Source organism: Zosterops lateralis, assembly GCF_965231275.1.
Source record: "Zosterops lateralis genome assembly, chromosome: 13".
NCBI lineage: Eukaryota > Metazoa > Chordata > Aves > Passeriformes > Zosteropidae > Zosterops > Zosterops lateralis.
Window position 1 is genome coordinate 19,992,954 of NC_139773.1, and position 23,263 is coordinate 20,016,216.

The 23,263-nt window shown below is 56.1% G+C and overlaps 1 protein-coding gene across 1 annotated transcript in view; it reads left to right on the forward strand.

The window, feature by feature from the left end:
- Positions 1–700: 700 nt before the first annotated feature.
- Positions 701–23,263, forward strand: part of ADAMTS7 (ADAM metallopeptidase with thrombospondin type 1 motif 7) — a gene marked incomplete at its 5' end in the record, with an annotated part of 40,051 nt that continues 17,488 nt past the window's right edge. Inside the window, 18 exons of the mRNA XM_083870667.1 lie at positions 701–785; positions 1,491–1,834; positions 3,082–3,253; positions 6,228–6,427; positions 6,877–6,960; positions 7,554–7,678; positions 8,757–8,906; positions 9,475–9,618; positions 12,914–13,058; positions 13,447–13,539; positions 14,338–14,483; positions 16,580–16,749; positions 16,914–17,047; positions 17,662–17,782; positions 18,014–18,258; positions 19,550–19,691; positions 20,894–21,020; positions 21,969–22,182. Coding sequence (XP_083726793.1) covers positions 701–785; positions 1,491–1,834; positions 3,082–3,253; positions 6,228–6,427; positions 6,877–6,960; positions 7,554–7,678; positions 8,757–8,906; positions 9,475–9,618; positions 12,914–13,058; positions 13,447–13,539; positions 14,338–14,483; positions 16,580–16,749; positions 16,914–17,047; positions 17,662–17,782; positions 18,014–18,258; positions 19,550–19,691; positions 20,894–21,020; positions 21,969–22,182 — 2,841 coding nt within the window. The remainder of the gene's footprint in view (positions 786–1,490; positions 1,835–3,081; positions 3,254–6,227; positions 6,428–6,876; positions 6,961–7,553; positions 7,679–8,756; positions 8,907–9,474; positions 9,619–12,913; positions 13,059–13,446; positions 13,540–14,337; positions 14,484–16,579; positions 16,750–16,913; positions 17,048–17,661; positions 17,783–18,013; positions 18,259–19,549; positions 19,692–20,893; positions 21,021–21,968; positions 22,183–23,263) is intronic.

A 23,263-nucleotide genomic window follows, 5' to 3' on the forward strand; every position in this document is an offset into this window, starting at 1 on the left:
CCCCGCCCATCTGTTGTGTCTAACCCGTCCTGACACTCACTATCCCGCCCCTAATTTGCATATCCCCACCCCCTGTTGCACACAGTCCCCGCCCCCTACTGCGCATAGCCCCGCCCCTATTTTGCATAGCCCCGCCCCGATGCGCACAACCCCGCTCCCTATTTGCATAGCCCGGCTCCTGTTTTGCATAGCCCCCGCCCCCTGGTGCTTACTGCCCCGCCCCCTATTGTGCATAGCCATGCCCCCTATTTTGCATAACCCCGCCCCTGATGCAAATGACCCTCTCCTATTGTGCATAGTCCCACCCCTGATGCGCACAACCCCGCCCCCTATTTTGCATAACCCCGCCTCCTAATTTGCATAGACCCATTCCTGTTTTGCATAACTCCGCCCCTGCTACACGCAGCCCCGCCCCTATTGTGCACAGCCCCTCTCCTATTTTGCATAGCCCCGCCCCTGGGTGCTGACAGCCCCTCGCCTATTTTGCATAGCCCCGCCCTCTGATGAACGTAGCCCCGCCCTCTATTGTGCATAGCCCCGCTTCCTGATTTGCATATCCCCGCCCCCTACTGTGCATGGCCCCGCCCCCTGGTGCCCACAGCCCCGGCCCCTGTTTTGCATAGCCCCGCCCCCTATTGTGCATGGCCCCGCCCCCGGTGCCCACAGCCCCGCCCCCGGCGGACCCCCACACGCCGCAGCCATGGCGGCCCCGCCGCTGCTGCCCCTGCTCCCGGTGCTGGCGCTGGCGCTGGCGCTGCCCGCGGGCGGGGACACGGCGGGGACAGGTCCGGGGGGTCCCCGGGAGGGGCGGGGAGCGGGGGGTCCTGGGGATGAGAGCGGGGGATTGTCCGCGGGGCTGGGCGGGGGGAGCGCCGGCTGTTCCCGGGGTGCGGGCGGGATGAGGGCCGGGATTGTCTGAGGGATGCTCGGGGGTCTGAGCCTCGGGTGTCCCGGGATGGTCCGCAGGAGGCTCCGGGGCGCTCCGTGCTCTGCTTTCCCCGAGACGCGTCTCAAAGCGGGGATTGGATTTTTTCGGGAGTTGTTTTCGTTGTCCGTTCGGTGTGTTTTACTGGCAGGAGGAGTTTAACGGCGGGAGCGAGTGGCCGGTGACCGGGGCCAGCTGAGGACCCCCTGACCCTGACCCTGGCCCTGACCCTGACCCTGACCCTGACTCTGTCCTCCTGTCCCCACTGTCCCTGCCATCCCTCTGTCTCCCTGTCCCCCTGTCCCTCTGTCCCCCTGTCCCTCTGTCCCTCTCTCCCCCTGTCCCCCTGTCCCCCTGTCCCCCTGTCCCTCTGTCCCCCTGCCCCCTGTTCCCCTGTCCCCTGTCCCCTGTCCCTGCTCTCCATCTGTCCCCCTGTCCCATCCCAGTCCCACCCCAGTGCTCCCCAGTCCCATCCCCATCTATTTCCCATCTCCCTGAGGCTGCAGGGGAAGGTGTGTCAGAGGAAAGGTGAAGACCCCCAGGTGACCCCTGTCCCTTTTCCCAGACCCGAGTCCCAGCAGTGACATCGTCCATCCCATCAAGGTTGACGAGAGCGGAGCTTTCCTGTCCTACGATTTATCCCACCGCGCCCTTCACCGGAGATCTCCCTCCTCCTGGAGCAACCTGCCCGCCTTCTACGAGCTCCAGTACCGGGGACAGGCCCTGAAATTCAACCTGAGCCTCAACAGGCACCTGCTGGCCCCGGGTTTTGTCAGCGAGAGGCGTTTCGGGGGCATCGCCGGGGCCAAGATCCAGCCCCGCTCCTCCAACTGGTGCCACATGCTCGGGGAGGTGCAGGGCCAGGCTCTGCAGGCAGGGCTGGCTGCCCTCAGCACCTGTGATGGCCTGGTGAGTACAGCCCTGCTCCTCATGGAGCCTTCATCCACCAGGGAATAGCAGGAGTTGGGGAAAAAAACTTATTTTTTTTGCCAAAAGTCACAGCAAAGTTCCCAGCAGCAGAGTCAGCATCTCATCAGGCAGGTGTGGTGCAGCCATGGATGAGCTGACTGTTGATTTCCCATGGATTGCAGTGGTTTGGGAGCTTTCCAGGGCTGTGTTTATTTGTTTGTGCCCAAATTCCCCCAAAAAGACATCACCCAGGTGTGGTGCAGCCATGGATGAGCTGACTGTTGATTCCCCATGGATTGCAATGGTTTGGGAACTTTCTGGGGTTGGATTTATTTGTTTGTGCCCAAATTCCCCAAAAAGACATCACCCAGGTGTGGTGCAGCCATGGATGAGCTGACTGGTGATTCCCATCATCCATTTCCCCATGGAATCCATTTCCCCATGGATTGCAGTGGTTTGGGAACTCTACAGGGTTGAGTTTATTTGTTTGTGCCCAAATCCCCAAAAAAGTCATCACCCAGGTGTGGTGCAGCCATGGATGAGCTGACTGGTGATTTCCCAAGGATTGCAGTGGTTTGGGAACTCTACGGGGCTGGGTTTATTTGTTTGTGCCCAAATTCCCCCAAAAAGAGCAATTCTCTGCCTTCTGCTGCATAAATGGGATTTGGGGGGCACATCTGGACATGGGGGCTCACAGCTGGAGGTGATAGCACAGCTCCCAAATAGTGAAGCTGCTGGTTCTTTCCTGAACTCTCCTCTGCCTTGTTCCACTGTGGGTATTTATTTCCTAAAGCAGCAGTGGCCTGGAGCAGTGGCACTTTGGGGGAAAGGACTTAAAACTTACTGTGGGTTTGCAGAAATGGTCCCAAATAACCAGTAGGGCAATGCTCATGCTCCTGTCTCACATTTTGGGATGAGGACAACTCCATCAGATCCTCCATGGCTTCCCAGAGGACAGGAATAAATGGGATTTTGGGATGAATCCTTCCCTGGGAGGGTGGTGAGGGGCTGGGCTGGAATTCCCAGAGCTGCTGTGGCCACCCCTGGATCCCTGGCAGTGCTGGACATTGGGGTTGGAGCACCTGGGACAGTGGGAATGTCCCTGCCATGTCAGGGGTGGCACTGGGTGGGCTCTGATGTCCCTTCCCACCCCAAAACCCAAACCCAAACCCATCCCATGGTGCTGTGCTGGTCACTCCCAGTCCCTGGGGGTGAGCTCAGGGCGCTGCTCTGTGTCTCCCTGGCAGAAAGGAGTGTTCCAGCTGATGGATGAGGATTATTTCATCGAGCCCGTGGCCGGCAGCCCCCGGGAGGAGGGAGCAGCTCAACCCCACAGGATTTACAAGCGCCAGGTGCCCCAGGATGGGGCAGGGCAGGGCAGGAGAGCCCCAGCCCCAAGGGAGCCCTGTGGAGTGACAGGTACTGACCTTTTCCTGCCCTTTGGGGACAGTCCAGGCCAGCAGGGACACCATGGGTGCTCCCAGCCCTGCTGCAGCCACAGGGGATGATGTGGAGACAGAGATTTTGCTTTCATTTCTATGAAAACTTTGCTTTTTGGACTGTGGGAGCGGAGCTCAGTCACTGCCCCACTGTGGGTCCTTCCCTGTGCAGAGCAGACGGGCTGGATGAACTCCCAAATGCAGGATTTTCAAGTGCTGAGGAATTCAGTGCGTTCCCAGAAGCTCATGGGCACTTCACTCCCTGAAGAAGCTGCAGTGCTTGATGTGCTGCACATTTCCTGCAGCTCTCTGCTCTCCCAAACTGGAGTGTGCTTCTGTAACAGGGTTATCTCCAGGCATTCTTCTGATAATCTCAATTAATTCTTTAATCTGTGATAATAATCTTAATGGGCTTCTTTGAAGTCTGTTCTTGACTCGAGTCCATTGTGGACTTTGAAGTTCTATTCTTAAAAATTAATTTCTCTGTGTGTAGCTCATGTGGATCTCCTCTGTGATCAGGGCTAAAGGGGTGGCTGTGCTGCAGGGAAATCCCAAAAGAATCCCAAAATCTGTAGGATTTCAGTGCCTGCCCCTCTATCACTGAGCTGTTGCTGTTTGCTTTGCCCCACAGCAGGAGATGCTGCTGGTGTTGTTGAGCTCCTGCCCCTGTGCTCAGCTGGGTGGGGTTGGACAGGGATCACCCCAAAGGAGGGATCACCCCAAAAGGGGGATCACCCCAAAGGGGAAAAGCCCCAGGAGCCCCCCAGGGACCCCCAGCAGCCTCAGCCCAGCCAAAGCCACAATGGGGACAGAGCTCCAAGGAAGCTGCTGCCATTAAACTGTCACAGTGGCATTAGCAATTCATCAAGAGCTCCAGATAATTGGGATTTTTCAGGCGTGGGGGGGGATAAAACAGCCCTTTGACAGCTTTCAGCACAGCCCAGGAAATGTGGGAGCCCATTGTTAGGGCGGTGAGGCTGAGCCATGAAAGCCATTCCCACTGTGTGGGATGAGGTTTGTAAAGCCTTCACCCAGCTTGGGGCTGACCCTGACCTTGCTCTCAGAGCTTTGGCACAGGAAAAGTCCTGCCTGGAGAATTCCCAGTGCGTGAGGAGCTCCTCTGGGAGCTCAGCCAGAGCATTCCTGTCCCTTGTCCCTTGTGTAGGAATTTTTTCCGTGGATGGCAGGGACAAGGAGCTCTGCAGAGCTGAGATGTTCTGGAAACACGGGGGTTTATTATTCCAAGGGTGGTGGGTGAAGAGGGCTTTGCCTTCAGCCACCAGCCTGGGCTGGAGCAAAGCCCTAAAGAGAGAATGGGGAGAGAGAGAGAGAAGAGAGCTCAGGGGGAAAAACGGGGCAGGAGCAGGGGAAAAACGTGGGGAGAAAACAGGAGCAAGTGAGGTGAGAGAGAGGAGAGGGGATGGGCCAAGAGAGGTGAGGGAAGAGAGGTGAGAGGGCCAGAGGAGAGAGGTGAGGGCAAAAGGGAGGAGAGCCAGGACAAGAGAGCGATCCTCTTGTTCCAATCCATTATATCCTTTTTTCTGTTGAATATTCTAATTCACATTGACCAACCGGCGTGAGATACAAAACCTACAGACTTTGCCTGCAGCCCGTGAGAACTACTACATCACCATGTCATTTTATATTCTAAACTCTACAGACTCCTTTCTTATGTTCCCTGATGTCTTTGCCAAGGTGGAAAGGCAACATTCTTGTCTTTTTGTCAGCTCATCTCCGTCTTCCTGCCTGCCATGCTCACATCTCCAAACCGGCTTTCATTCCTGTTTCACTCAGGTTTTACATCTACAGTATTTCTTGCCATGCAGTCACATCCATAAGTCCTTCCTGTCCCATCTTTCCCTGTCCCTTGTCCCTTCCCTGTGTGTGCCTGGAGGGATCTCGGTGCTGCCCTCACTGTCCTGGAGCTCTGGTGCTGCTGGGATTTGCCTCCAGTCCCCCAATCTAGTATTGGAACACAGAATTTATCATGATGGGAACCATCCCTTGCTGGAAAATACAGATTTGGGATCACCCAAAATGTTGATCACCCAAAATGTTGATTTTTTTTTTCTCTCAGTTTTTTTTCTCAAGCATCTCTGCATTGTTGCCTATAAATTCCTTGTTGTCTATATTGTTGTCTATAAATTCCTTACAAACGCCAATCCCTGTTTTTTTGTGGAATATTGCAAACCCTGTTCTGGTCAAATTAATTCCTTCAAATGTTTTGTTAATTTTTTGGTGTCCTGCTTTTTTTTTGGTTTGTTTTTTTGGTGTCCTGCTTTTTGTTTGTTTGTTTTTTTGGTGTTCTGCTCATGTGCAGCAGGTTGAGCTCAGAGTCCACAGCAAAATGCAGGTGAATTATTGAGTTATGGGTCCAACCGTGGAGCTTTCTCCAAACTAAAGGCAATTCCTTTGAGTTAAAAAAGAAAAAGACATTAAAGTTGCAGGTGTTTTATCAGGGAAAAAAAAAAGGAAAAAAATCCTTTTTTTTTTTTTCCGTTTTTAAAGTTGCAGGTGTTTCATCAGGGAAAAAGAAAAAAAAAAGGAAAAAAAAGGAAAAAAAAATCCCTTTTTTCCCCCCCTTTTTAAAGTTGCAGGTGTTTTATCAGGAAAAAAAAAAAAAGAAAAAAAATCCCCTTTTTTTTTTTTTCTTCCCTTTTTAAAGTTGCAGGTGTTTTGTCAGGGAAAAGGAAAGAAAAAGGAAAAAAAAAGGGGAAAAAAGGAAAGAAAAAGGAAAAAAAAAAGGGAAAAAAAGGAAAGAAAAAGGAAAAAAAAAAGGGAAAAAAAGGAAAGAAAAAGGAGAAAAAAAAGGGAAAAAAAGGAAAGAAAAAGGAAAAAAAAGGGAAAAAAAAGGAAAAAAAAGGGGGGGAAAAAAGAAAAAGAAGGAAAAAAGAAAAGGAAAAAAAAGGGAAAAAAAATCCTTTTTTTTTTTTTTTCCCCTTTAAACCCCTCAGAGTCCCAGGAGAGGCCGGAGCAGTGGGAGAGGCGCAGGGAGAGGTGGCAGCAGAGGCAGCCCAGGAGCCAGAGGAGGCTCAGGCAGCGCTCAGTGAGCAGGGAGAAGTGGGTGGAGACCCTGGTGGTGGCTGACACCAAGATGGTCCAGTTCCACGGCAGCCACAACATCGAGAAATACGTGCTGACTGTGATGAACATGGTGAGTGCCAGGGGAAATCCAGTGTTCCTGCAGCCCTGGAGGGCTCTGGGTGCTCAGGGCTCAGCCAGGTCACCCCCTGGATTTCTGGGGGGGTTTGAAGGTACCCAAGAGCACCAAATTCCTCTGGGATGTTAAACAAGGAAAGGGTGGGATGGGGCAGGGGAGCTCAGGTAATTTCTGGGAGGTGGTGAAGGCACTCAGAAAACACCAAATTCCTCTGGGATGCTAAACACACCCAACAGCAGCAGAGCAAAGGGGCTCCCCAGGCATTTCTGGCCCAGCTCCAGAGCCTGCACAGATCATACCCACTGTTACAGGATTTCATGGCAGGGCCTCACTCTCAACCCCTGCCTGTTCTTATCTCCCACCTGGGGAATTCCTGAGCACCTTCCCCTGCAGGAGAGGGGTGGCACTGGCTACAGCCCTGTCCCCGTGGTGTCCCCTTGCAGGTGGCCGGGCTGTTCCACCACGCCAGCATTGGGAACCCCATCAACATCGCCATAGTGCGCCTCATCCTGCTGGAGCACGAGGAGGTGAGGCCACCCCGGGCTGGGCTGGGCTGGGCTGGGCTGAAAAACCCTCCTGGGGTGGCCTGGTGGCCTGGCTGGGTGTGGGACAAATCTGGGTTTGACTCCTTGTCTTGGTTGGTAGAGACAGGGATGATGTGGTGGGGAGAGGTTTGGGGTGGTTTATGGGAGCACAGGGGCTGCAGAGCTGGTTTGGGGTGGTTTATGGGGGCACAAGGGCTGCAGAGCCTGGTTTGGGGTGGTTTATGGGAACACAGGGGCAGTGAGGTGGCAGAGGGCTCTGGGTCACTGGGTGGCCTGTCCAGGCTCCTCTTTTGGCTCTGGGGTGTCTGAGGTCCCCCCAGCCACGTCCTTCACTCTCACCAGCACAGGGGCTTTTCCTTCACCTCTGCCCCTGGACGGTTTCATGTTTTGGTTGAATCACAGATGAAAAGAAAGCAGGAAAAGGGCTGTCATCCCACCCATCCTACAGGCTACAAACATGGAGCAATTCCATCTGTGTGACTCCCAATTCCCCTCTGCTGTGTCTGGGGCCAAACCTCTCCCCTCCCCATCCCAAACCCCAAACAGCTCCAGCAGATCTCCCTTTCCATTGCCAGGAGGAGCTGAAGATCTCCCACCACGCAGACAACACCCTGAAAAGCTTCTGCAAGTGGCAGAAGAACATCAACGTGAAGGGAGACTCTCACCCCCTGCACCACGACGTCGCTGTGCTGCTCACCAGGTCTGGGGCCCTGGGATGGCTTTGGGGGGCTGTGGCACCTAAAATCTCACCTGGGCAGGCAGGGAAACATCTCCCTGGGAGCTGTGGGAATCTCCCTCTCCCCACCTGGACACCTGAGGGATGTGATGTGGAGTCTGGGGATATTTCCTGGTGGCTGGAGCTGCTGTGGAAGGGTTGGAATTAGGTGATCTGTAGGATCCCTTCCAACCCAAACCATTCCACCTGGAAGGGTTGGAATTACCTGATCTGTAGGATCCCTTCCAACCCAAACCATTCCACCTGCAAGGATTGGAATTAAGTGGTCTGTGGGATCCCTTCCCAAACCCAAACCATTCCACCAGGCTGTGATTCTGTGGGCTGGTCTCAAATCTCAGGTTTGAACCAGGTCACAGCTCCCAGCTGAGGTTTCCAAACCAGGTTTTCACCGTGGCCCAGAAGGGCTGGATTCTCCCAGCAGTTGTACACAGAATTAACTCTCTTTTTCCCCTCAGGGGCTGGGCTTGGCACAGGAGCCTCTGGGAAGCCCCTGAACCTCCCAGGGAGCTTGGCAGGAATTCCACCCCTGGCCAAGTTTGTGTACCTTGCAGTCAAAGCCTGCTTTGAGCCTTTCAGGCTGTTGTGGTGGTTTGGGTGATGATTCACAACCCACAGCAGCTTTGTCTTCTCTGGGAGGTTCCTTTGCAGCAGAAATGAGCCACTTCAGGCCTTGTGCTTCTTCCTGGGTGGCTGGAAAACCACAGCACCTCTGGGATGTGCCTCCCCACAAAGCACTGCTTGATTATCCCCAGCATCAGCTTTATTTACACAGCGGGATAAACGCAGCCAGGCTGGCCAGCAGCTCCCATTAATCAGCCTCAATAACGGCCTGGGGATACTGGGAAGAGGGAAGGGGAGAGGAAAGGTCACCAATGTTTTTCCCCTGTGGAAGGATGTTGCACGTCTCCACTGCGGCTCCTGTTTGGCCGCTGTCCCCGTGTGCCGGGTCCTGCCGCCTTCCAACGCCCTCTCTGCTCTCTGTCTGTCTGTCCGTCCGTGTGTCTGTCTGTCTGTCCGTGTTTCCCCATCCCCCTGGCCCCAGGAAGGACATCTGTGCTGCCATGAACAGGCCCTGTGAGACCCTGGGGCTGTCCCATGTGGCCGGGATGTGCCAACCCCACCGGAGCTGCAACATCAACGAGGACACGGGGCTGCCCCTGGCCTTCACCGTGGCCCACGAGCTTGGACACAGGTACCACCCTCCTCCTCCTCCTGTTCCTCTGAGTGCATCCTGGGGCTGGAAAAGACACGGGGGAAATTGGGAGGTGGTTCCCAAGTGGTTCCTGGCAGGTGCAAACACTCCCTTGCTCCCGGAGGATTTAATTCCAAAGTTTTGGGTTGTCCCAGGTTTAAGGAGAACCACATAATGCAAGGCAGCCTGGAGAAATTGCACTTGTGTGTTGGCCTGGGGTGGTTTGGGAAGGGTTTGGAGCAGGGGTTGCCCACTGAGAGGTTTTAAAATAGGATCTGTCTGTGATACCAGCGACAGAATTTTGCTTGTCGCAGTTTAAGTTAAATTTCGCAACTGAACGCTGCAGTTCCCAATAGAAATCCCTGTGTGGGAAAAACACCCACCAGCACGGTCTGGTTGGATATCCCCAAGTTTTCAGTGGGAAAGCTGAAGTGAAAGCACAGAGGGACAAAGTTGAGGGCTGCCAGCAGCACGTCCCCCCCCAGGGCAGGTCTGTGCCGGGAGCGGTGGCTGTGCTGACTCTGGTGCTCGTGGCTCACTCCCCTCCGTGGGCTGTGCTCTTACACAGTTTTGGGATTCAGCATGATGGAAGCAGCAATGACTGTGAGCCAGTTGGGAAAAGACCTTTCATCATGTCTCCACAGCTCCTGTATGACACGTCCCCACTCACCTGGTCCCGCTGCAGCCGCGAGTACATCACACGTTTCCTCGAGTGAGTGCTGCCTCCTCTTCCTCCTCTCTCCTGGGGCTGGGGGGTCTGGCCCACATTATCTCTGAAATCAGCTCTCTAAGAGTGTTTGGGGTCTTTGTCCAGAGCAGCTGTGGAGTGACCAAAGGGCTTGGAGCAGCCTGGGACAGTGGAAAGTGTCCCTGTCCATGGCAGAGGGTGGGATGGGATGAACTTTAGGGTCCCTTCCCACAAAACTATTCCATGGATCCTCCCTGGGTCTCTGAGATCTCTCTAAGAGTGTTTGGGCTCTTTGTCCAGAGCAGCTGTGGAGTGTCCAAAGGGCTTGGAGCAGCCTGGGACAGTGGAAGGTGTCCTTGTCCATGGCAGAGGGTGGGATGGGATGAACTTTAGGGTCCCTTCCCACCAAACTATTCCATGGATCCTCCCTGGGTCTCTGAGATCTCTCTAACAGTCTTGGGGGTCTTTGTCCAGAGCAGCTGTGGAGTGTCCAAGGGGCTTGGAGCAGCCTGGGACAGTGGAAGGTGTCCCTGTCCATGGCAGGGGGTGGGATGAGATGAGTTTTGGGGTCCCTTCCCACCAAATTATTCCATGGATCCTCCCTGGGTTGCCTCACTGTGTAAAGGGGGTCAGGAGCTTTTTTGGGGAGCACAGGGGCTGTGGTTGTACAGATAAAACCAGAGTGTTTGTTTTCCCTCTATGCTCTCTCCAGGTTCTGCAGAATCTCTTCCTCTCTCTCTCTCTCTCTCTCTGCCTGACATGGGCAAACCAGACCCAGCCAAATTCTTCCCTGCCTTTGTTTATTTTTAGCACCCGTGGCTGATGTTTCAGCCTGCTGTTGGGAAGTTCCAAGGAGTTTGGTTTGTCAAGGAGGGACATTTTCCCCTCTTGGAAAGCAATGAGGGGAGAGCTGGGCCATGTGGGCTCTGAGCAGGGGGAATTATTGCTGATTTATGGCTTTTTGGGGGAATAATGGAGCTTTTCCAGCATCCGCAGCGCTCTTAACCTTCCCTTGGCAATGAAGGATTTCCTGCTTGTGATGACCCTGAGCTGCTGCTGCTGAGAGCTGTGCTGGGGGAGACACAGCAGCTGGAGGCTCCTCTGGAGGGGTTTGGGTCTCTTTGCTCCCCCAGAAGGAGCAGCTCTTTTGGGGGGCTCAACAGGCATCTGTCACTGGCTGTGACACCCCGGACAGGAGCTCTTTGTTGGGATTTTGGCAGGAGAACAGGGAGCAGAGAGCCAGGAAACAGGACCCTGCTGACCTGGGGCTGCTGGATGGAGCTCAGGTTGGGAAAAGCCACGCTCTGGGGCGATGGCTGTGATTATTTTACACAAGATAATTATTATTTCACAAGCTGGAGAATCTGAGAGTGAAAAGCCACGCTCTGGGGTGATGGCTGTGATCATTTTACACAAGATAATTATTATTTCACAAGCTGGAGAATCTGAGAGTGATTCCAGCACTGCAGTCAGCACTGGGGGTTCCCTCAGGGCCATGAGGGGACTGTGGGACGGGTGGCAGCAGTGTCCCCAGGGAAGGTGTCCCCTCACTCAGGCCACTGCAGATGCTGGCACGGAGTGTTGTGATGCTCTGCTGGTGAAGGGACCCTTCAATCTTTGCTCTACATCACACAATCAGATTTTTAGCTTCTTTCCACAAGGCTGGAGCTCTTTTTCCATCCTTCTCCTCTTGCCAGGGAGGATCCTGGGTCCTGCTGCCTTTTCCCTGCCAGCCCCACCAGTTCTGTCCCTCTGCAGTTGATTCCTCCCAAGCTCCAAGCTCTGCCTTTGTTTTTGTTCAGTTCAGTTTTTTGGGCCCTTCCTCCAGTTCTCTGGGAGCTTTTGGAATTTTAATCCTGCTCTCGAATGTATCTGCAGATCCTCTCAGGCTGCTCACAGATGGGGATTTAATCATTGTTCCATCCCCAGCCTGTTAAGGAGTGAGCTGGAACAGGCAGAGCCCCTGCATCTTCCCCCATGGACTGGGATTTACTGCAGGTCCCTGGAAGCCAGAGGGAAACTCAGGCCAATTTTTCCCTGCTTGGAGATGTGTTTTGGCCAATTGAACAGACCAGGAGAACGACTTTGTTAAAATATTTAACAAAGAAATAGATTCTGGAAAAGCTGGGGAGTTGAGGGCAGATCCCAATCACCCCCAGAGTGGACAGAGTGAGCTGGGGCAGGACAGGGAGTGCCCCAAACAGCTCACAGGGACAGGGGACAGTGTAGGGAGGACCTGTGGGGCCAGACAGGCACAGGGTGAAGAGTCCAGAGCAGCATCAATGTCACCCTGGGCTATTCCCAGTTAAGGACACAATTCCTTCTGTTTTTAGAGAAAACATCCCGAATGTGCAGAATGGGATGAGCCTTAAGGCTCCTTCCAACCCAAACCATTCCAGGATTTTGTGTGGAGGTGCCTGCAGGGTCCAATCCATGCCCCACATCAGCCACAGCCACCCTGCCCTTCCCTGGGCTGGGAATTTGGAAAAGGGGACTTTGGAGCCCCTGGGCTGCTGAAAGTAACCCTTTTCCTGGTTTTTCCACAGGGAACTAGAAATATATCCCAGTGAGGAGTTTAAGGGGCTGTGTCCAGCCAAGGGAGCTGTTTGCAGGTGTCCAGTGTGGGATGGGATGGGAGAAGGAGGTGCTGGTTCTGCTGGGCATCACCCCATGGCACTGCCAGCACCCAAAGCAGGAGCTCTCCTGCTTCCAGCCCTTGACTCTGTGCTGCTGCTGCTGCTTTGGGTTAAAAAGGAATCTCATCTCGAGTTAATTCAGAGTTTGAGTAATCTGATCCTCCAGGACAGCCTTTGCCAGAGGCTCGGCTGGGCTGGAAGGGAGTTTGTTTAAATCAACACTGAGAGCTGAGCTGGTGACAATTCCATGTGTGTTTGGGAAATATGGGAGCAAAAGCAGTTGGAGCAGAGAGAGGCACTGCCTGCCTTGGCCACTCCATTCCCACCTCTGCTCCAAAGAAATCTGTGAGCACCTCTGGCTGCTGATAATCTCCTTTATTCCTGCGAGCAGAGTCTGCCCAGGGATGTTTCTGGAGGTTGTGAGTCCATCAGGACTTTGTGGTTGTTGCCCCTTCACCTTCCCCATGTCCTGCCACCCCAGGGGGATGTGGGGGGATCACTCTGGGGGGCTCCCACCCCAAAAAAGGTACCCAGGGGGGCCCATCCATACTAGAGGAGCTCAGGGATTACAGAACTGGGGTGGTGTCAGTGGGAAATGCTGATTGCTCCTCACCCAGGGACACTGAGCAGCTGCTGGAGGTGTTGGATCTGGGGGTGACACTGCTGTGACCTCTCTCTTTCAGCCGGGGCTGGGGGCTGTGCCTGGATGACCCCCCGGCCAGGGAGGTGCTGGATTTCCCCCTGGTGCCCCCGGGTGTCCTGTACGACGTGGGCCACCAGTGCCGCCTGCAGTACGGCCCCTACTCCACCTTCTGCCACGACATGGATGTAAGGGGCTCTGGGGGCAGCCTGGGGGGCTCCAGGGGCTCTGGGGGGCTCCAGGGGGACTGGGGGGCTCCAGGGGCTCTGGGGGGCTCTGGTGGGGCTGTGCTCACCCTGCCCCAGGGACGGATCTGCTCTGTGCCCAGGGATGGATCTGATCTGTGCTGGAGGGATAGATCTGGTCTGTGCCCAGGGATGGATCAGATCTGTGCCCAGGGATTGATCTGATCTGTGCCCAGGGATGGATCTGATCTGTGCCCAGGGATGGATCTGATCTGTGCCCAGGGATAGATCTGCTCTGTGCCCAGGGGTGGATCTGATCTGTGCCCAGGGATAGATCTCTGCTGGAGGGATGGATCTGCTCTGGGCAGGAACATGTCCCCTGTCTCCCCAGAGTGTCTGCAGCACACTGTGGTGCACGGTGGGGAACACCTGTCACTCCAAGCTGGACGCTGCCGTGGATGGCACAGCCTGTGGGGACAGCAAGGTAACAGGGGACCCCCCTGCAGGGCCTGGGGACCCTCTCTGCACTCACAGGGCTGGGCAGGGTCCAGTGCAGGGCTGGCCTCATCCCACTGCCCCTGCTCTGCCCAAACACCCCCTGCCCCCAGCAGGGGCTGCCCTCGGGGTCACTGGGATCACCTGGGAAGGTGAAACCCACAGTTAATGACCATGGAGAGCACAAGGCTCATGGATTGTCCTCTCTGGGATCTTCTCCATTGCAGGGGAGGCACCTCTGAGCCCCTCTGGGCTGTGAATCCCTTTACTGAGGGGTCTCTGTTACCCCACTGCCCTTAGAGGGGCAACACATTGGTGTGGACCCTCCCAGGGGACAGCAGGCAGCAGCAGGTCAAACATGGAAGGCTCTTTATTATCTGACTCCAATTCTACTTATCTACACTTTGTACAGAGGGCCCAGATTGGCCCAAGGAGGTCACAACCTCCTGACTCCATTGGTCACTGTGACCATCAGTCAAATTCTCCTCTCAGAGAACAACTCTGCAAAACACACAGATAAATTCTAAGAATACAATATTGTTTGCGTGAAGTAGCGTGAGAATCAGGCTGCAAAGGTTCAAACAAGAAAATCAGGGGTGACAGGTCTCTGTGGAGCTTTGGGTTTGTTGCCTCCCCCTAAATCCTCAAGCAGCCCAACAACACCTCTGAGTTTCCCATTGCTCAAGGAGCTCCAGGCTCAAGGACCCCTCCATGCAAGCCAAGCAGGGATTTCCATGGGACAATGGAAATTGCCCACCCTTAACCCTGTGTTTCCCTGTCCCCACAGTGGTGCTTCAACGGCGAGTGTGTTCCCGTGGGATTCCGGCCCCAGCCCATCGACGGTGCCTGGGGCTCCTGGAGCTCCTGGGGCTCCTGTTCCCGCAGCTGTGGGGCAGGAGTGCAGAGTGCTGAGAGGCACTGCAGCCACCCCACGTAAGCCAGCCCTGCCCTGCACTGCACGGGTGGAGGGCAGGGAGAGGGAACTCTGCAGAGCTGAGATATTTTAGAAATATGTGGGTTTATTGCAAGGGTGGTGGTTAAAAAGGGTTTTGCCTTCAGCCACCAGCCTGGGCTGGAGGGAACCCCAAAGAGAGAGGGGAGAGAGAGAGGGGGTGAGGTAAGAGATAGCAGGGGTAAGGGAGGTAAGAGAGCTGGGGCAGGTAAGAGGGCAGGGGTCAGAGCAGTGAGAGGGGTAAAAAAGGTAAGAGAGAGAGTAAAGACCTTGTTCCAATCCATTCTATCTCCTTTCGTGTTGAATATTCTAATTTACAGTGACCAACTGGCGCGAGATACAAAACCTACAGACTTTGCCTGCAGCCCATGAGAACTGCTCTATCACCACATCATCCTGTATTCTAAACTCTAAAGAGACTTTTCTTATCCACCTTTTCCCTGATGCCTTGGCAGGGTGGAGAGGGGCTGCACCCTTGGGGCCTTTTGTTTTCTGTCCTTCCACCCATCTCCAGCTCATCCCCGTCTTCCTGCCTGCCATGATCACATCTCAGAGCTCAGCTTTCATTTCTATTTCACTCACAGCTTTTACATCTCCAGCATTTCTTACCAGGCAATCATATCTGTAACCTTTTCCTGTCCCATCTTTCCCCACACCCAGGACACCAGGCAGGAATCACAGAGTTCGGGGGTGCTTTGGCTTGGAGGGGACCTTGTTTCATCATCCCCTGCCCTGCCCTGGCAGCGCTGCAGGGTGACTCAAGCAAAGGGCAAAGACTCCACGCTCGGAGATGTAAAACATCCCCCGTGTCCTTTAGTGACAGACAGGCAAACCAGGCATTCTTGGAGCCTGATTCAGAGTTGTTTTGAAAAATCCTGCTGCGGTTTATCACCCTGTGCATTCCATGGGCCAGCGCTGGCTCCTGCCTGGAAATGTCCAGGCACTGCTGGAGGAGCTGCCCTGTCCAGCCTGGGGTTTCTGGGCTGACCCATCTGCTCCCCAGATGTCCCTTTGGCCACCAAATCACTCTTGTCCTGGATTCAGCCAAAACCTCCAGCTCGCCCTTGGTGTCAGAGCACCCTGGGGTGGGGAGGAAAAGGGGTTTGTAGGGATGTTTTCCATGGCATGGGGAGCTCTGGCAGCCCCAGGAGTGAGCTCCTGACCCTTCCAGATGTGTTCTGCCCATCCTCTTCCTCGGGTGAGCTGCTTCTTGAGGGAAGTGCTCAGTCATCTCAGTCCTGGATCAGGCCCTGGGTTGGTGTTTGACATAAACTCTGTGGCAGAGGTGCTCTGGTGGTTTGTGGAGTGTTCCAAACACAGCTGTGGACAGGCAGGAGAGCAAACACTGGGAATTTCCCGGGCAGTTGTTTGCTTTGGCTGCTGGAGGTAAATATTCAGCTTTGCCCTTGGGATGAAGTGAGAAAATGTGTGCTGGGCATCCCCCCCTCCCACACCACAGCCATTCCTCAGGGCAGAGCGTGTAAACACAGCCCTAAAATAATCATTGGCTTCATTCTCTTCTGCAAAGTGTGCCCAGGAGGAGGAATTTTCATGAGGTCACTGACAAATGGCCACGGACAGTGGTGTGACTGAAGGAACAGGCACTGTGGGGGGAGATGGTGGCCCTGTCCTGAGGGTCTGGTGGCATCTGAGAAAAACAACATTCTTGATGCTTCTCAAGTCTCTTTTGCTTTAAAAAGTGCAGTGTCAGCTTTGCCATTCCCTGGGGCAGCAGGGGAGCAGGGCCAGGAGGATCCCCTGGGTGGGATGGGGAGCAGCTCCTCCAGAGCTGCAGCAGGACAGGGCTTGGAGCAGACTGGTCTATGGAAGGTGTCCCTGTCCCCACAACAGGGATGGACTTTTACATCCCTTCCAACCCAAACCATTGCACATCTGCAGCAGCAGGATGTGCAGGATGAGCAGCAGCAGGATGGGGCTTGGAGCAGCCTGGTCTATGGAAGGTGTCCCTGTCCCCACAGCAGGGATGGACTTTAACATCCCTTCCAACCCAAATCAATTCACATCTCAGTGATTCTGAGGTCCCAGCCCCTGTGTGACCCCTGTTTTCCCCCCACAGACCCAAGTACGGGGGCAGGTACTGCCTGGGGGAGAGGAAACGGTTCCGGATCTGCAACGTGCGGCGCTGCCCCCCGGACAGACCCTCCTTCCGCCAGCTCCAGTGCAGCCACTTCAACCCCATGCCCTACAAAGGGAAGCTCTACAAGTGGACCCCAGTGCCCAACAACTGTGAGTGGAGGGCGTGGAGCTCCAACCTGGGCACGCTGGAGGTGGCTGTTGGTTGTGCCAGCGTTGCCTCACAGCCCATTCACATTTTGTGTTTTACACCCTGGCTGGGCTCAGGGGTTGGTTTGTGTTCTGGGAGTGGGGCTGAGGCTGTGCCTGTTCCCCAGTGAACCCCTGTGAGCTGCACTGCCGGCCCGAGCACGAGTACTTTGCGGAGAAGCTGCGGGATGCGGTGGTGGATGGGACCCCCTGCTACGACAGCGACGGCAGCCGCGACCTCTGCATCAATGGCATCTGCAAGGTGGGGACAGCCCTGGGCAGGGCACAGCCCTGGGGGCTCAGAAGCCCCTCCCTGTCGTGCTGAGCTCAGTCCTTTTGCCAGTCCCAACTCAGAGAGCGTTCCTGGTTCTCATGGGGTGGGTGGTACATCTGTTGAGGTCACGGCTCCGGTGTCCCTGTGGTGTTCACCAGGAGCCCCAGGTATGGGGACACTGTGTCAGACTCTGTGCTGGCCTCAAGGAGCCAGAGCACAGCCCAGGCCAGGATGGATGGGGTAGGAGCAGTCTGGTCCCAGGAAAGGTGTCTCTGCCCATAGCAGAGGGCTGGAACTGGACTGTCTTCAATATCCTTTCCAACCCAAGCCATCCCAGGATCCTGTGAATCCCTTGGGGACAATGCAGTCAGTGCTGGGAGTGACTGGGAGAGATGCAGTCCATACTGTGAGTGACTGGGAGGGATGCAGTCAGTGCTGGGAGTGACTGGGAGAGACGCAGTCAGTGCTGGGAGAGATGCAGTCCATACTGTGAGTGACTGGGAGGGATGCAGTCAGTGCTGGGAGTGACTGGGAGGGATGCAGGCCATACTGGGAGTGCCTGGGAGGTGCTGGTGCAGGGCTGACGGGTTCCCCTGTTGCAGAACGTGGGCTGTGACTACGAGATCGACTCTCACGCAGTGGAGGATCGCTGTGGGGTTTGCCATGGGGACGGCTCCACCTGCCACACCGTGCACAAGACCTTTGAGGACAGCGAGGGGCTGGGTAAGGGCACCTCCTGCTGCCCCCAGAACACCTCTGGGCTGCTGCTGCTGCTGCTGCTCCTTTTGAGGGGGAGTTTAATTCCAGCTTGTTGAGTTTTTTGGGGATAAGGCAGCTGGGAACTCGGGTGGGCTCAGGCCAAAGTAGGATTGGCACAGTGCTGGCACCCAGGGGACAAAAATCACCTCAGACACCTCTGCCTCCACCACAACCAGCACTCTGTTCCCTTCCCAGGTTATGTTGACATTGGGATTATCCCCGTGGGAGCCCGGGAGATCCGCATTGAAGAAGTGGCAGAAGCCGGGAATTTCCTGGCGCTGCGGAGCGAGGACCCCGAGAAATATTTCCTCAATGGTGGCTGGACCATCCAGTGGAACGGGGACTACAGGGTGGCAGGGACCACCTTCACCTACAAGAGGACGGGGAACTGGGAGAACCTCACCTCTCCAGGGCCCACCGTGGAGCCCGTGTGGATCCAGGTATGGATCCTGCCTTCCTCCTGGGGCTGTGCTGCCCCTCCCTGCATCTGCACCTCCTCGGGGTGTGTTTCTTCTGGGAGTGTTCCCAGCCCACGCCACTTCCAGCTGAGCCTCATCCCCTTTGCAGCAGCATTCCAGAAAATATTTACAGAGGAGAGGGAGCGTGAGGAGGAGAAAGAGCCGTTTCCTGAGTCTTATCATGGGCAGGGAAAGAGCCCTCAGTGCTTCTGGCTGGGCTGGGCTGGGCTGGGCTGGGCTGGGCTGGGCTGGGCTGGGCTGGGCTGGGCTGGACAGGCAGGAGGGAGGGAGCTGCCAGTTCATGCAAAGCTCTGAGGAGTCAATACCCTTGTGACCATGAGGCCGAGCCTTCTTCTGGAGAAACCATCTGGGAATGACCCCACAGATGATGGCACAGCTGGCTGAGCTCCCTCCTGGTGCCAGATGTGGTGCAGAGGTGCTGGTGGCCACAGAGCTGCACCCCAGGGACCCCCAGAACCCCCTGCCCTGCAGCCATGGCACTCCCCAGAGCATCTCTGCCTTTGCACGGGCTCACCCAGAGTTCAGCCACCCCGAGCAGCCAAAATCTGCTTCTGCCTTTCCTTGAGCAGCAGCTGGGGCTGGGATGGGAGAGGATCCTGGGCCTGCTGCTGTTAATGGGAAGGCTGGCGTGCTCAGCACCCACAGATCTCTGGCTGGGATTCACAGTCTAATTAAAACCTTTGGACGAGAGCGTTTGGATGTTTTGGAAGGGCGCCCTGGCCCCCGCCAAAGCTCCAAGAACAACAAAGCTTTGGCAATAATGGGAGTGCTTAGGCTAAGAAAAACAGGGATCAACTCCAGACCCTGGTGAGCACGGGGGCAGGAGGTGCTTTGAGCAGGGTTTGTGTCAACCACAGGAGCAGCAGGAGCCTGTTTGGAGTGAGAGGCAGTTTAGGAAATTCCACCCGTGGGCAGGGACACCTTCCCCAAACTGGCTTAATCCGAGTCCCATCCAGCTCTGTGGTGGAGCTGGGCACAGAGTCACGTCCTCCTGGCCCTGCTGGGCAGATCCTCCTCTCCTGAGAAGTCCCTGGGGCAAATCCACTTCCCACTGCCCTGCCCGGCCACCCCCTGCCTGTCCCCTGTGTCCCCAAATTCCTGTTCACCCCCTGCCTGTCCCCTGTGTCCCCAAATTCCTGTTCACCCCCTGCCTGTCCCCTGTGTCCCCCAGGCCCTGCTCACCCCCTGTGTCCCCTGTGTCCCCTGTGTCCCCCAGGCCCTGCTCACCCCCTGTGTCCCCTGTGTTCCCCAGCTGCTATTCCAGGAGCCCAACCCCGGGGTGAGGTACCAGTACACCATCCAGCGCCCGGCCGACAGCGAGAACGAGGTGGAGCAGCCCGAGTTCCTGTGGCGCTTTGGCTCCTGGACCACCTGCACAGCCACCTGCGGGACAGGTGAGCTCAGCCCCGTGGGACACCCCCTCTGAGCCCTGTAGCATCCCTGGGGAGCTTTGGACATTCCTGGGACTTGTGTTTCATGAGGTTTGAGGGGGGAGAAGAAAGGCACATCTGCTGAGGTCACAGCTCGGGTGCTCACCAGGAGCCCCAGGGCTTTATCAGGTGTCCTGTTACCCGGCAGGGGATGGAGACAAAAGAGCTTTAGAGAAATCTGGGGGTGTGGAAGGGTCTGTCTCCTGCCTGGCTGGGCCTCTCCACGAGGGGAGGACACCCAGGGTTTTCCAGGCAGTCCTGGGGTCCTGCAGGATTTGTGTGTGGATATTTGCCTCCCCCTATCCTGCCCCACTGCACCACCCGGGGTCCCCAGGGCAGCTCTGGGGGCAGCAGAGGCAGAGGGACATCTCTGGGACACTGCCAGGGGAGGCTGGGAGCAGCAGGCACTTCCTCGAGAGCAGCTGGCACTGGAGAAAAGGGGAATTCAAGGACACTCGTGCTTTCGAGGTAGCACAGAGTGCCAGGACTTGGGCTTTGTTTAAAACCAGCTTTCCTTTGTGTGACTGGAGTGCTCGGCTTCCAGAACAGAAGGGAAATAGAGGAGTGAATCAGGCAGGAGTCGGGTGAGGGTGAGCAGCTGGAGGAGGTCTGAGCCCCTCTTCCTGCTCTGAGTGATGAGGTGAGATGAGATTTGGGAGAGCTCACACTCAAGCGTTTGGGACAGCTGACACTGAGCCTCTGGTGAGTCCCAGGGCTCTGTGAGCTCCCAAGTGCTGGAGGCAGAGCCCAGCCCAGCAGGGCTGTGTCAGTCTCAGCCGAGGCTGTGCTGACAGCTCCCCGTGTCACAGCTCAAGGACGTGTTACACAAATGGGGACAGGAGCCGGGGCGAGGCAGCGTGGGGAGGTCACCACTGAAACCCCTGTGAGCACACTGGGGACACAAGGCAGTGTTCTGTCCCTGAGCTGGGCTGGGCCAGGGCTGCCAGAGGAGCTGAGTTACCCTAACCCCTAACCATAACCCTAACCCTGACCCTAACCCTAACCCTAACCCTGACCCTAACCCTGACCCTGACCCTAACCCTTACCCTAACCGTAACCCCAACCCCAACCCTATCCCTGACCCTTATGGGTTAGGGGTGCCTGTCAGTGTCCCCAGGGGTGCTCTCAGTGCCCCAGGGGTGCTCTCAGTGTCCCTGTCCCCGCAGGGGTGCAGAGGCAGGTGGTGCACTGTGTGGAGAGGTTGGCAGGCCTGGTGGAGGAGCGATTCTGCGACGCGCTCACCCGCCCCGACGACCAGCAGCGCACCTGCAGTGAGGAGCCCTGCCCGCCCAGGTGAGACCCCTCCCCAACCTGCAGTGAGGAGCCCTGCCCGCCCAGGTGAGACCCTGCCCCAGCCAGGTGAGACCCTGCCCCGCCAGGTGAGACCCCGCCCCAACAGGTGAGACCCTGCCCCGGCCAGGTGAGACCCCACCCTGCCAGGTGAGACCCTGCCCTGCCCTGCCCTGCCCTCTCCCCCAGCCTGGGGAGGAGTCCCAGGCCTGTGGTGGTCCATGGCACCATCCCTGGGGGTACCTGAGGGCACAGGGCATGGCCTGGCCTCAGGCTGAGCCTCAGGGGAGGTCCTGTCCTGGCAGGATGCTCCTCTCTGTCTCTGTGCACATAACCTTGGCACAGCTCAGGGACAGTCCCATCCCTGACCCTCTGTCTGAGCTCCCAGACCTTGGGCTGACACATTTGGGATCCTCCTTTCCCCATGGCCCCACGTGATGGGCAATGGGACAGATCCTGAGGCACTGTCGCTTGCTCTGACTGAGATCTTTTCTCTTTTCCCATTCCCCTCTCCCTCTCCCCTCTCCCCTGTCCCATTCCCCTTTCCCCATTCCCCTTTCCAATTCCCCTCTCCCTCTCCCATTCCCCTTTCCCATTCCCTCTTTCCCCATTGCCCATTCCCTTTCCCCTTTCCCCTTTCCCCATTCCCCTTTCCCCATTGCCCATTCCCTTTCCCCTTTCCCCTTTCTCCATTCCCCTTTCCCCATTGCCCATTCCCTTTCCCCTTTCCCCTTTCCCCTTTCCCCTTTCCCATCTCCCCTCTCCCTCTCCCCTTCCCCTCTCCCTTCTCCCTCTCTTTCTCCCATTCCCCTTTCCCATTTCCCATCTCCCCTCTCCCATTCCCCTTTCCTCTTTCCCCTTTCCCATTTCCCCATTCCCATTCCCTATTCCCCTCTCCCTCTCCCCTGTCCCCGTCCCCATCCCTGTCCCTGTCCCTGTCCCCATGCACAGGTGGTGGGCAGGCGAGTGGCAGCCGTGCTCTGTGTCGTGCGGTGGCGCAGGGCTGATGAGGAGGACAGTGCTGTGCATCCAGAGCGTGGGGCTGGACGAGCAGAGGGCCCTGGGGGCAGCTCACTGCCAGCACCTGGCCAGGCCCGCTGCCACCGCCCCCTGCCACCCCCAGGTGCCCTGTCCCTCCCCGTGGGCCGTGGGGAACTGGTCTGAGGTGAGAGGGAACACTGGGGGTGTTGTGTAAAGGGGTGGGAGGTGGGGACAGGTGGCAGGACGTGGAACTGGATCATCTTCAAGGTCTCTTCCAACCCAAAATGATCCCATGGGGTGATTAATGGTGACACTCTGCATAGCCTTGATTTATTTTTGTGTTGATGTGAAGCAGCTCAACCACCACAGGCCGAGGGTTTCAAGCAGAAAATGATAACTCCTAATTTAAGCAGCCCGTCCAAAAGTGTTCAGGGTGAAGACAAATATCAGGAGAGAAAGGGGAGAGCCTGGGAACGGAGCTTGTTGCTAAGGAACAGATGGAATCAAATGTGAACAGAGAATTTGAGGGCTAGATGAGAGCCGAGTTGGAAATATTTTTCTAGGGGCCCACAAAAGCCACAATGAAGGGCTGAGAAGGATGGATGCAATGGTTTAAGGGGAAAATTATGGCTTATTGGTGGGTCAGAGCTGTGCAGGGCCAGCCCCAGCCCTCACAACTGCCCTTTGTGGTGTTGGCACCGATGGATTGAAAAATTGAGAAATGTTGTTTGGGATTTTGAGGTTCTGCAATTTTTCTGTCCTTTAATTTAAAGGCAGAGCTTTCTTTCTTTTCCATTTCCACCAGCACCATAATTGGGGGAATTGGAGGGGCTTGGAAGTTTCCCAGCACTGTGATCCTTCTGTGAGCACTCCCAGCAGGGTGGGGAGGCTGTGTCTGTGCAGAGCCCCTGTGCCCACACCAGAGGGGCTCTCTGGGGTCTGGGCGGCCCAAAACTGCTTCAGAAAGACCCCAAAGCACTGCAGAGATTTCCCAAAGAAGCTGGTGCAGGCAGAAGGCTGGTTTGTTGTTCTTTAGCTCCCTGATAGGATGGCTGGCTGTGTCCTGGCAGGAGCACATCCCACTGTGCCAGCCCTGCCCTGCTCAAGGCTGAACCTCCATCCAGCTCAGTGTGTTCCCACAAGGGCTCCTGGCAGCCCTCACTCCTTATCTGCATCCCAAGGGCTGCTCTGATAACCCAGCTTTGGTAAATAACCTCCCCCCTGCAAGCACTGAGATGTGAGTTATCTCCTGGATGGAGCTGGAG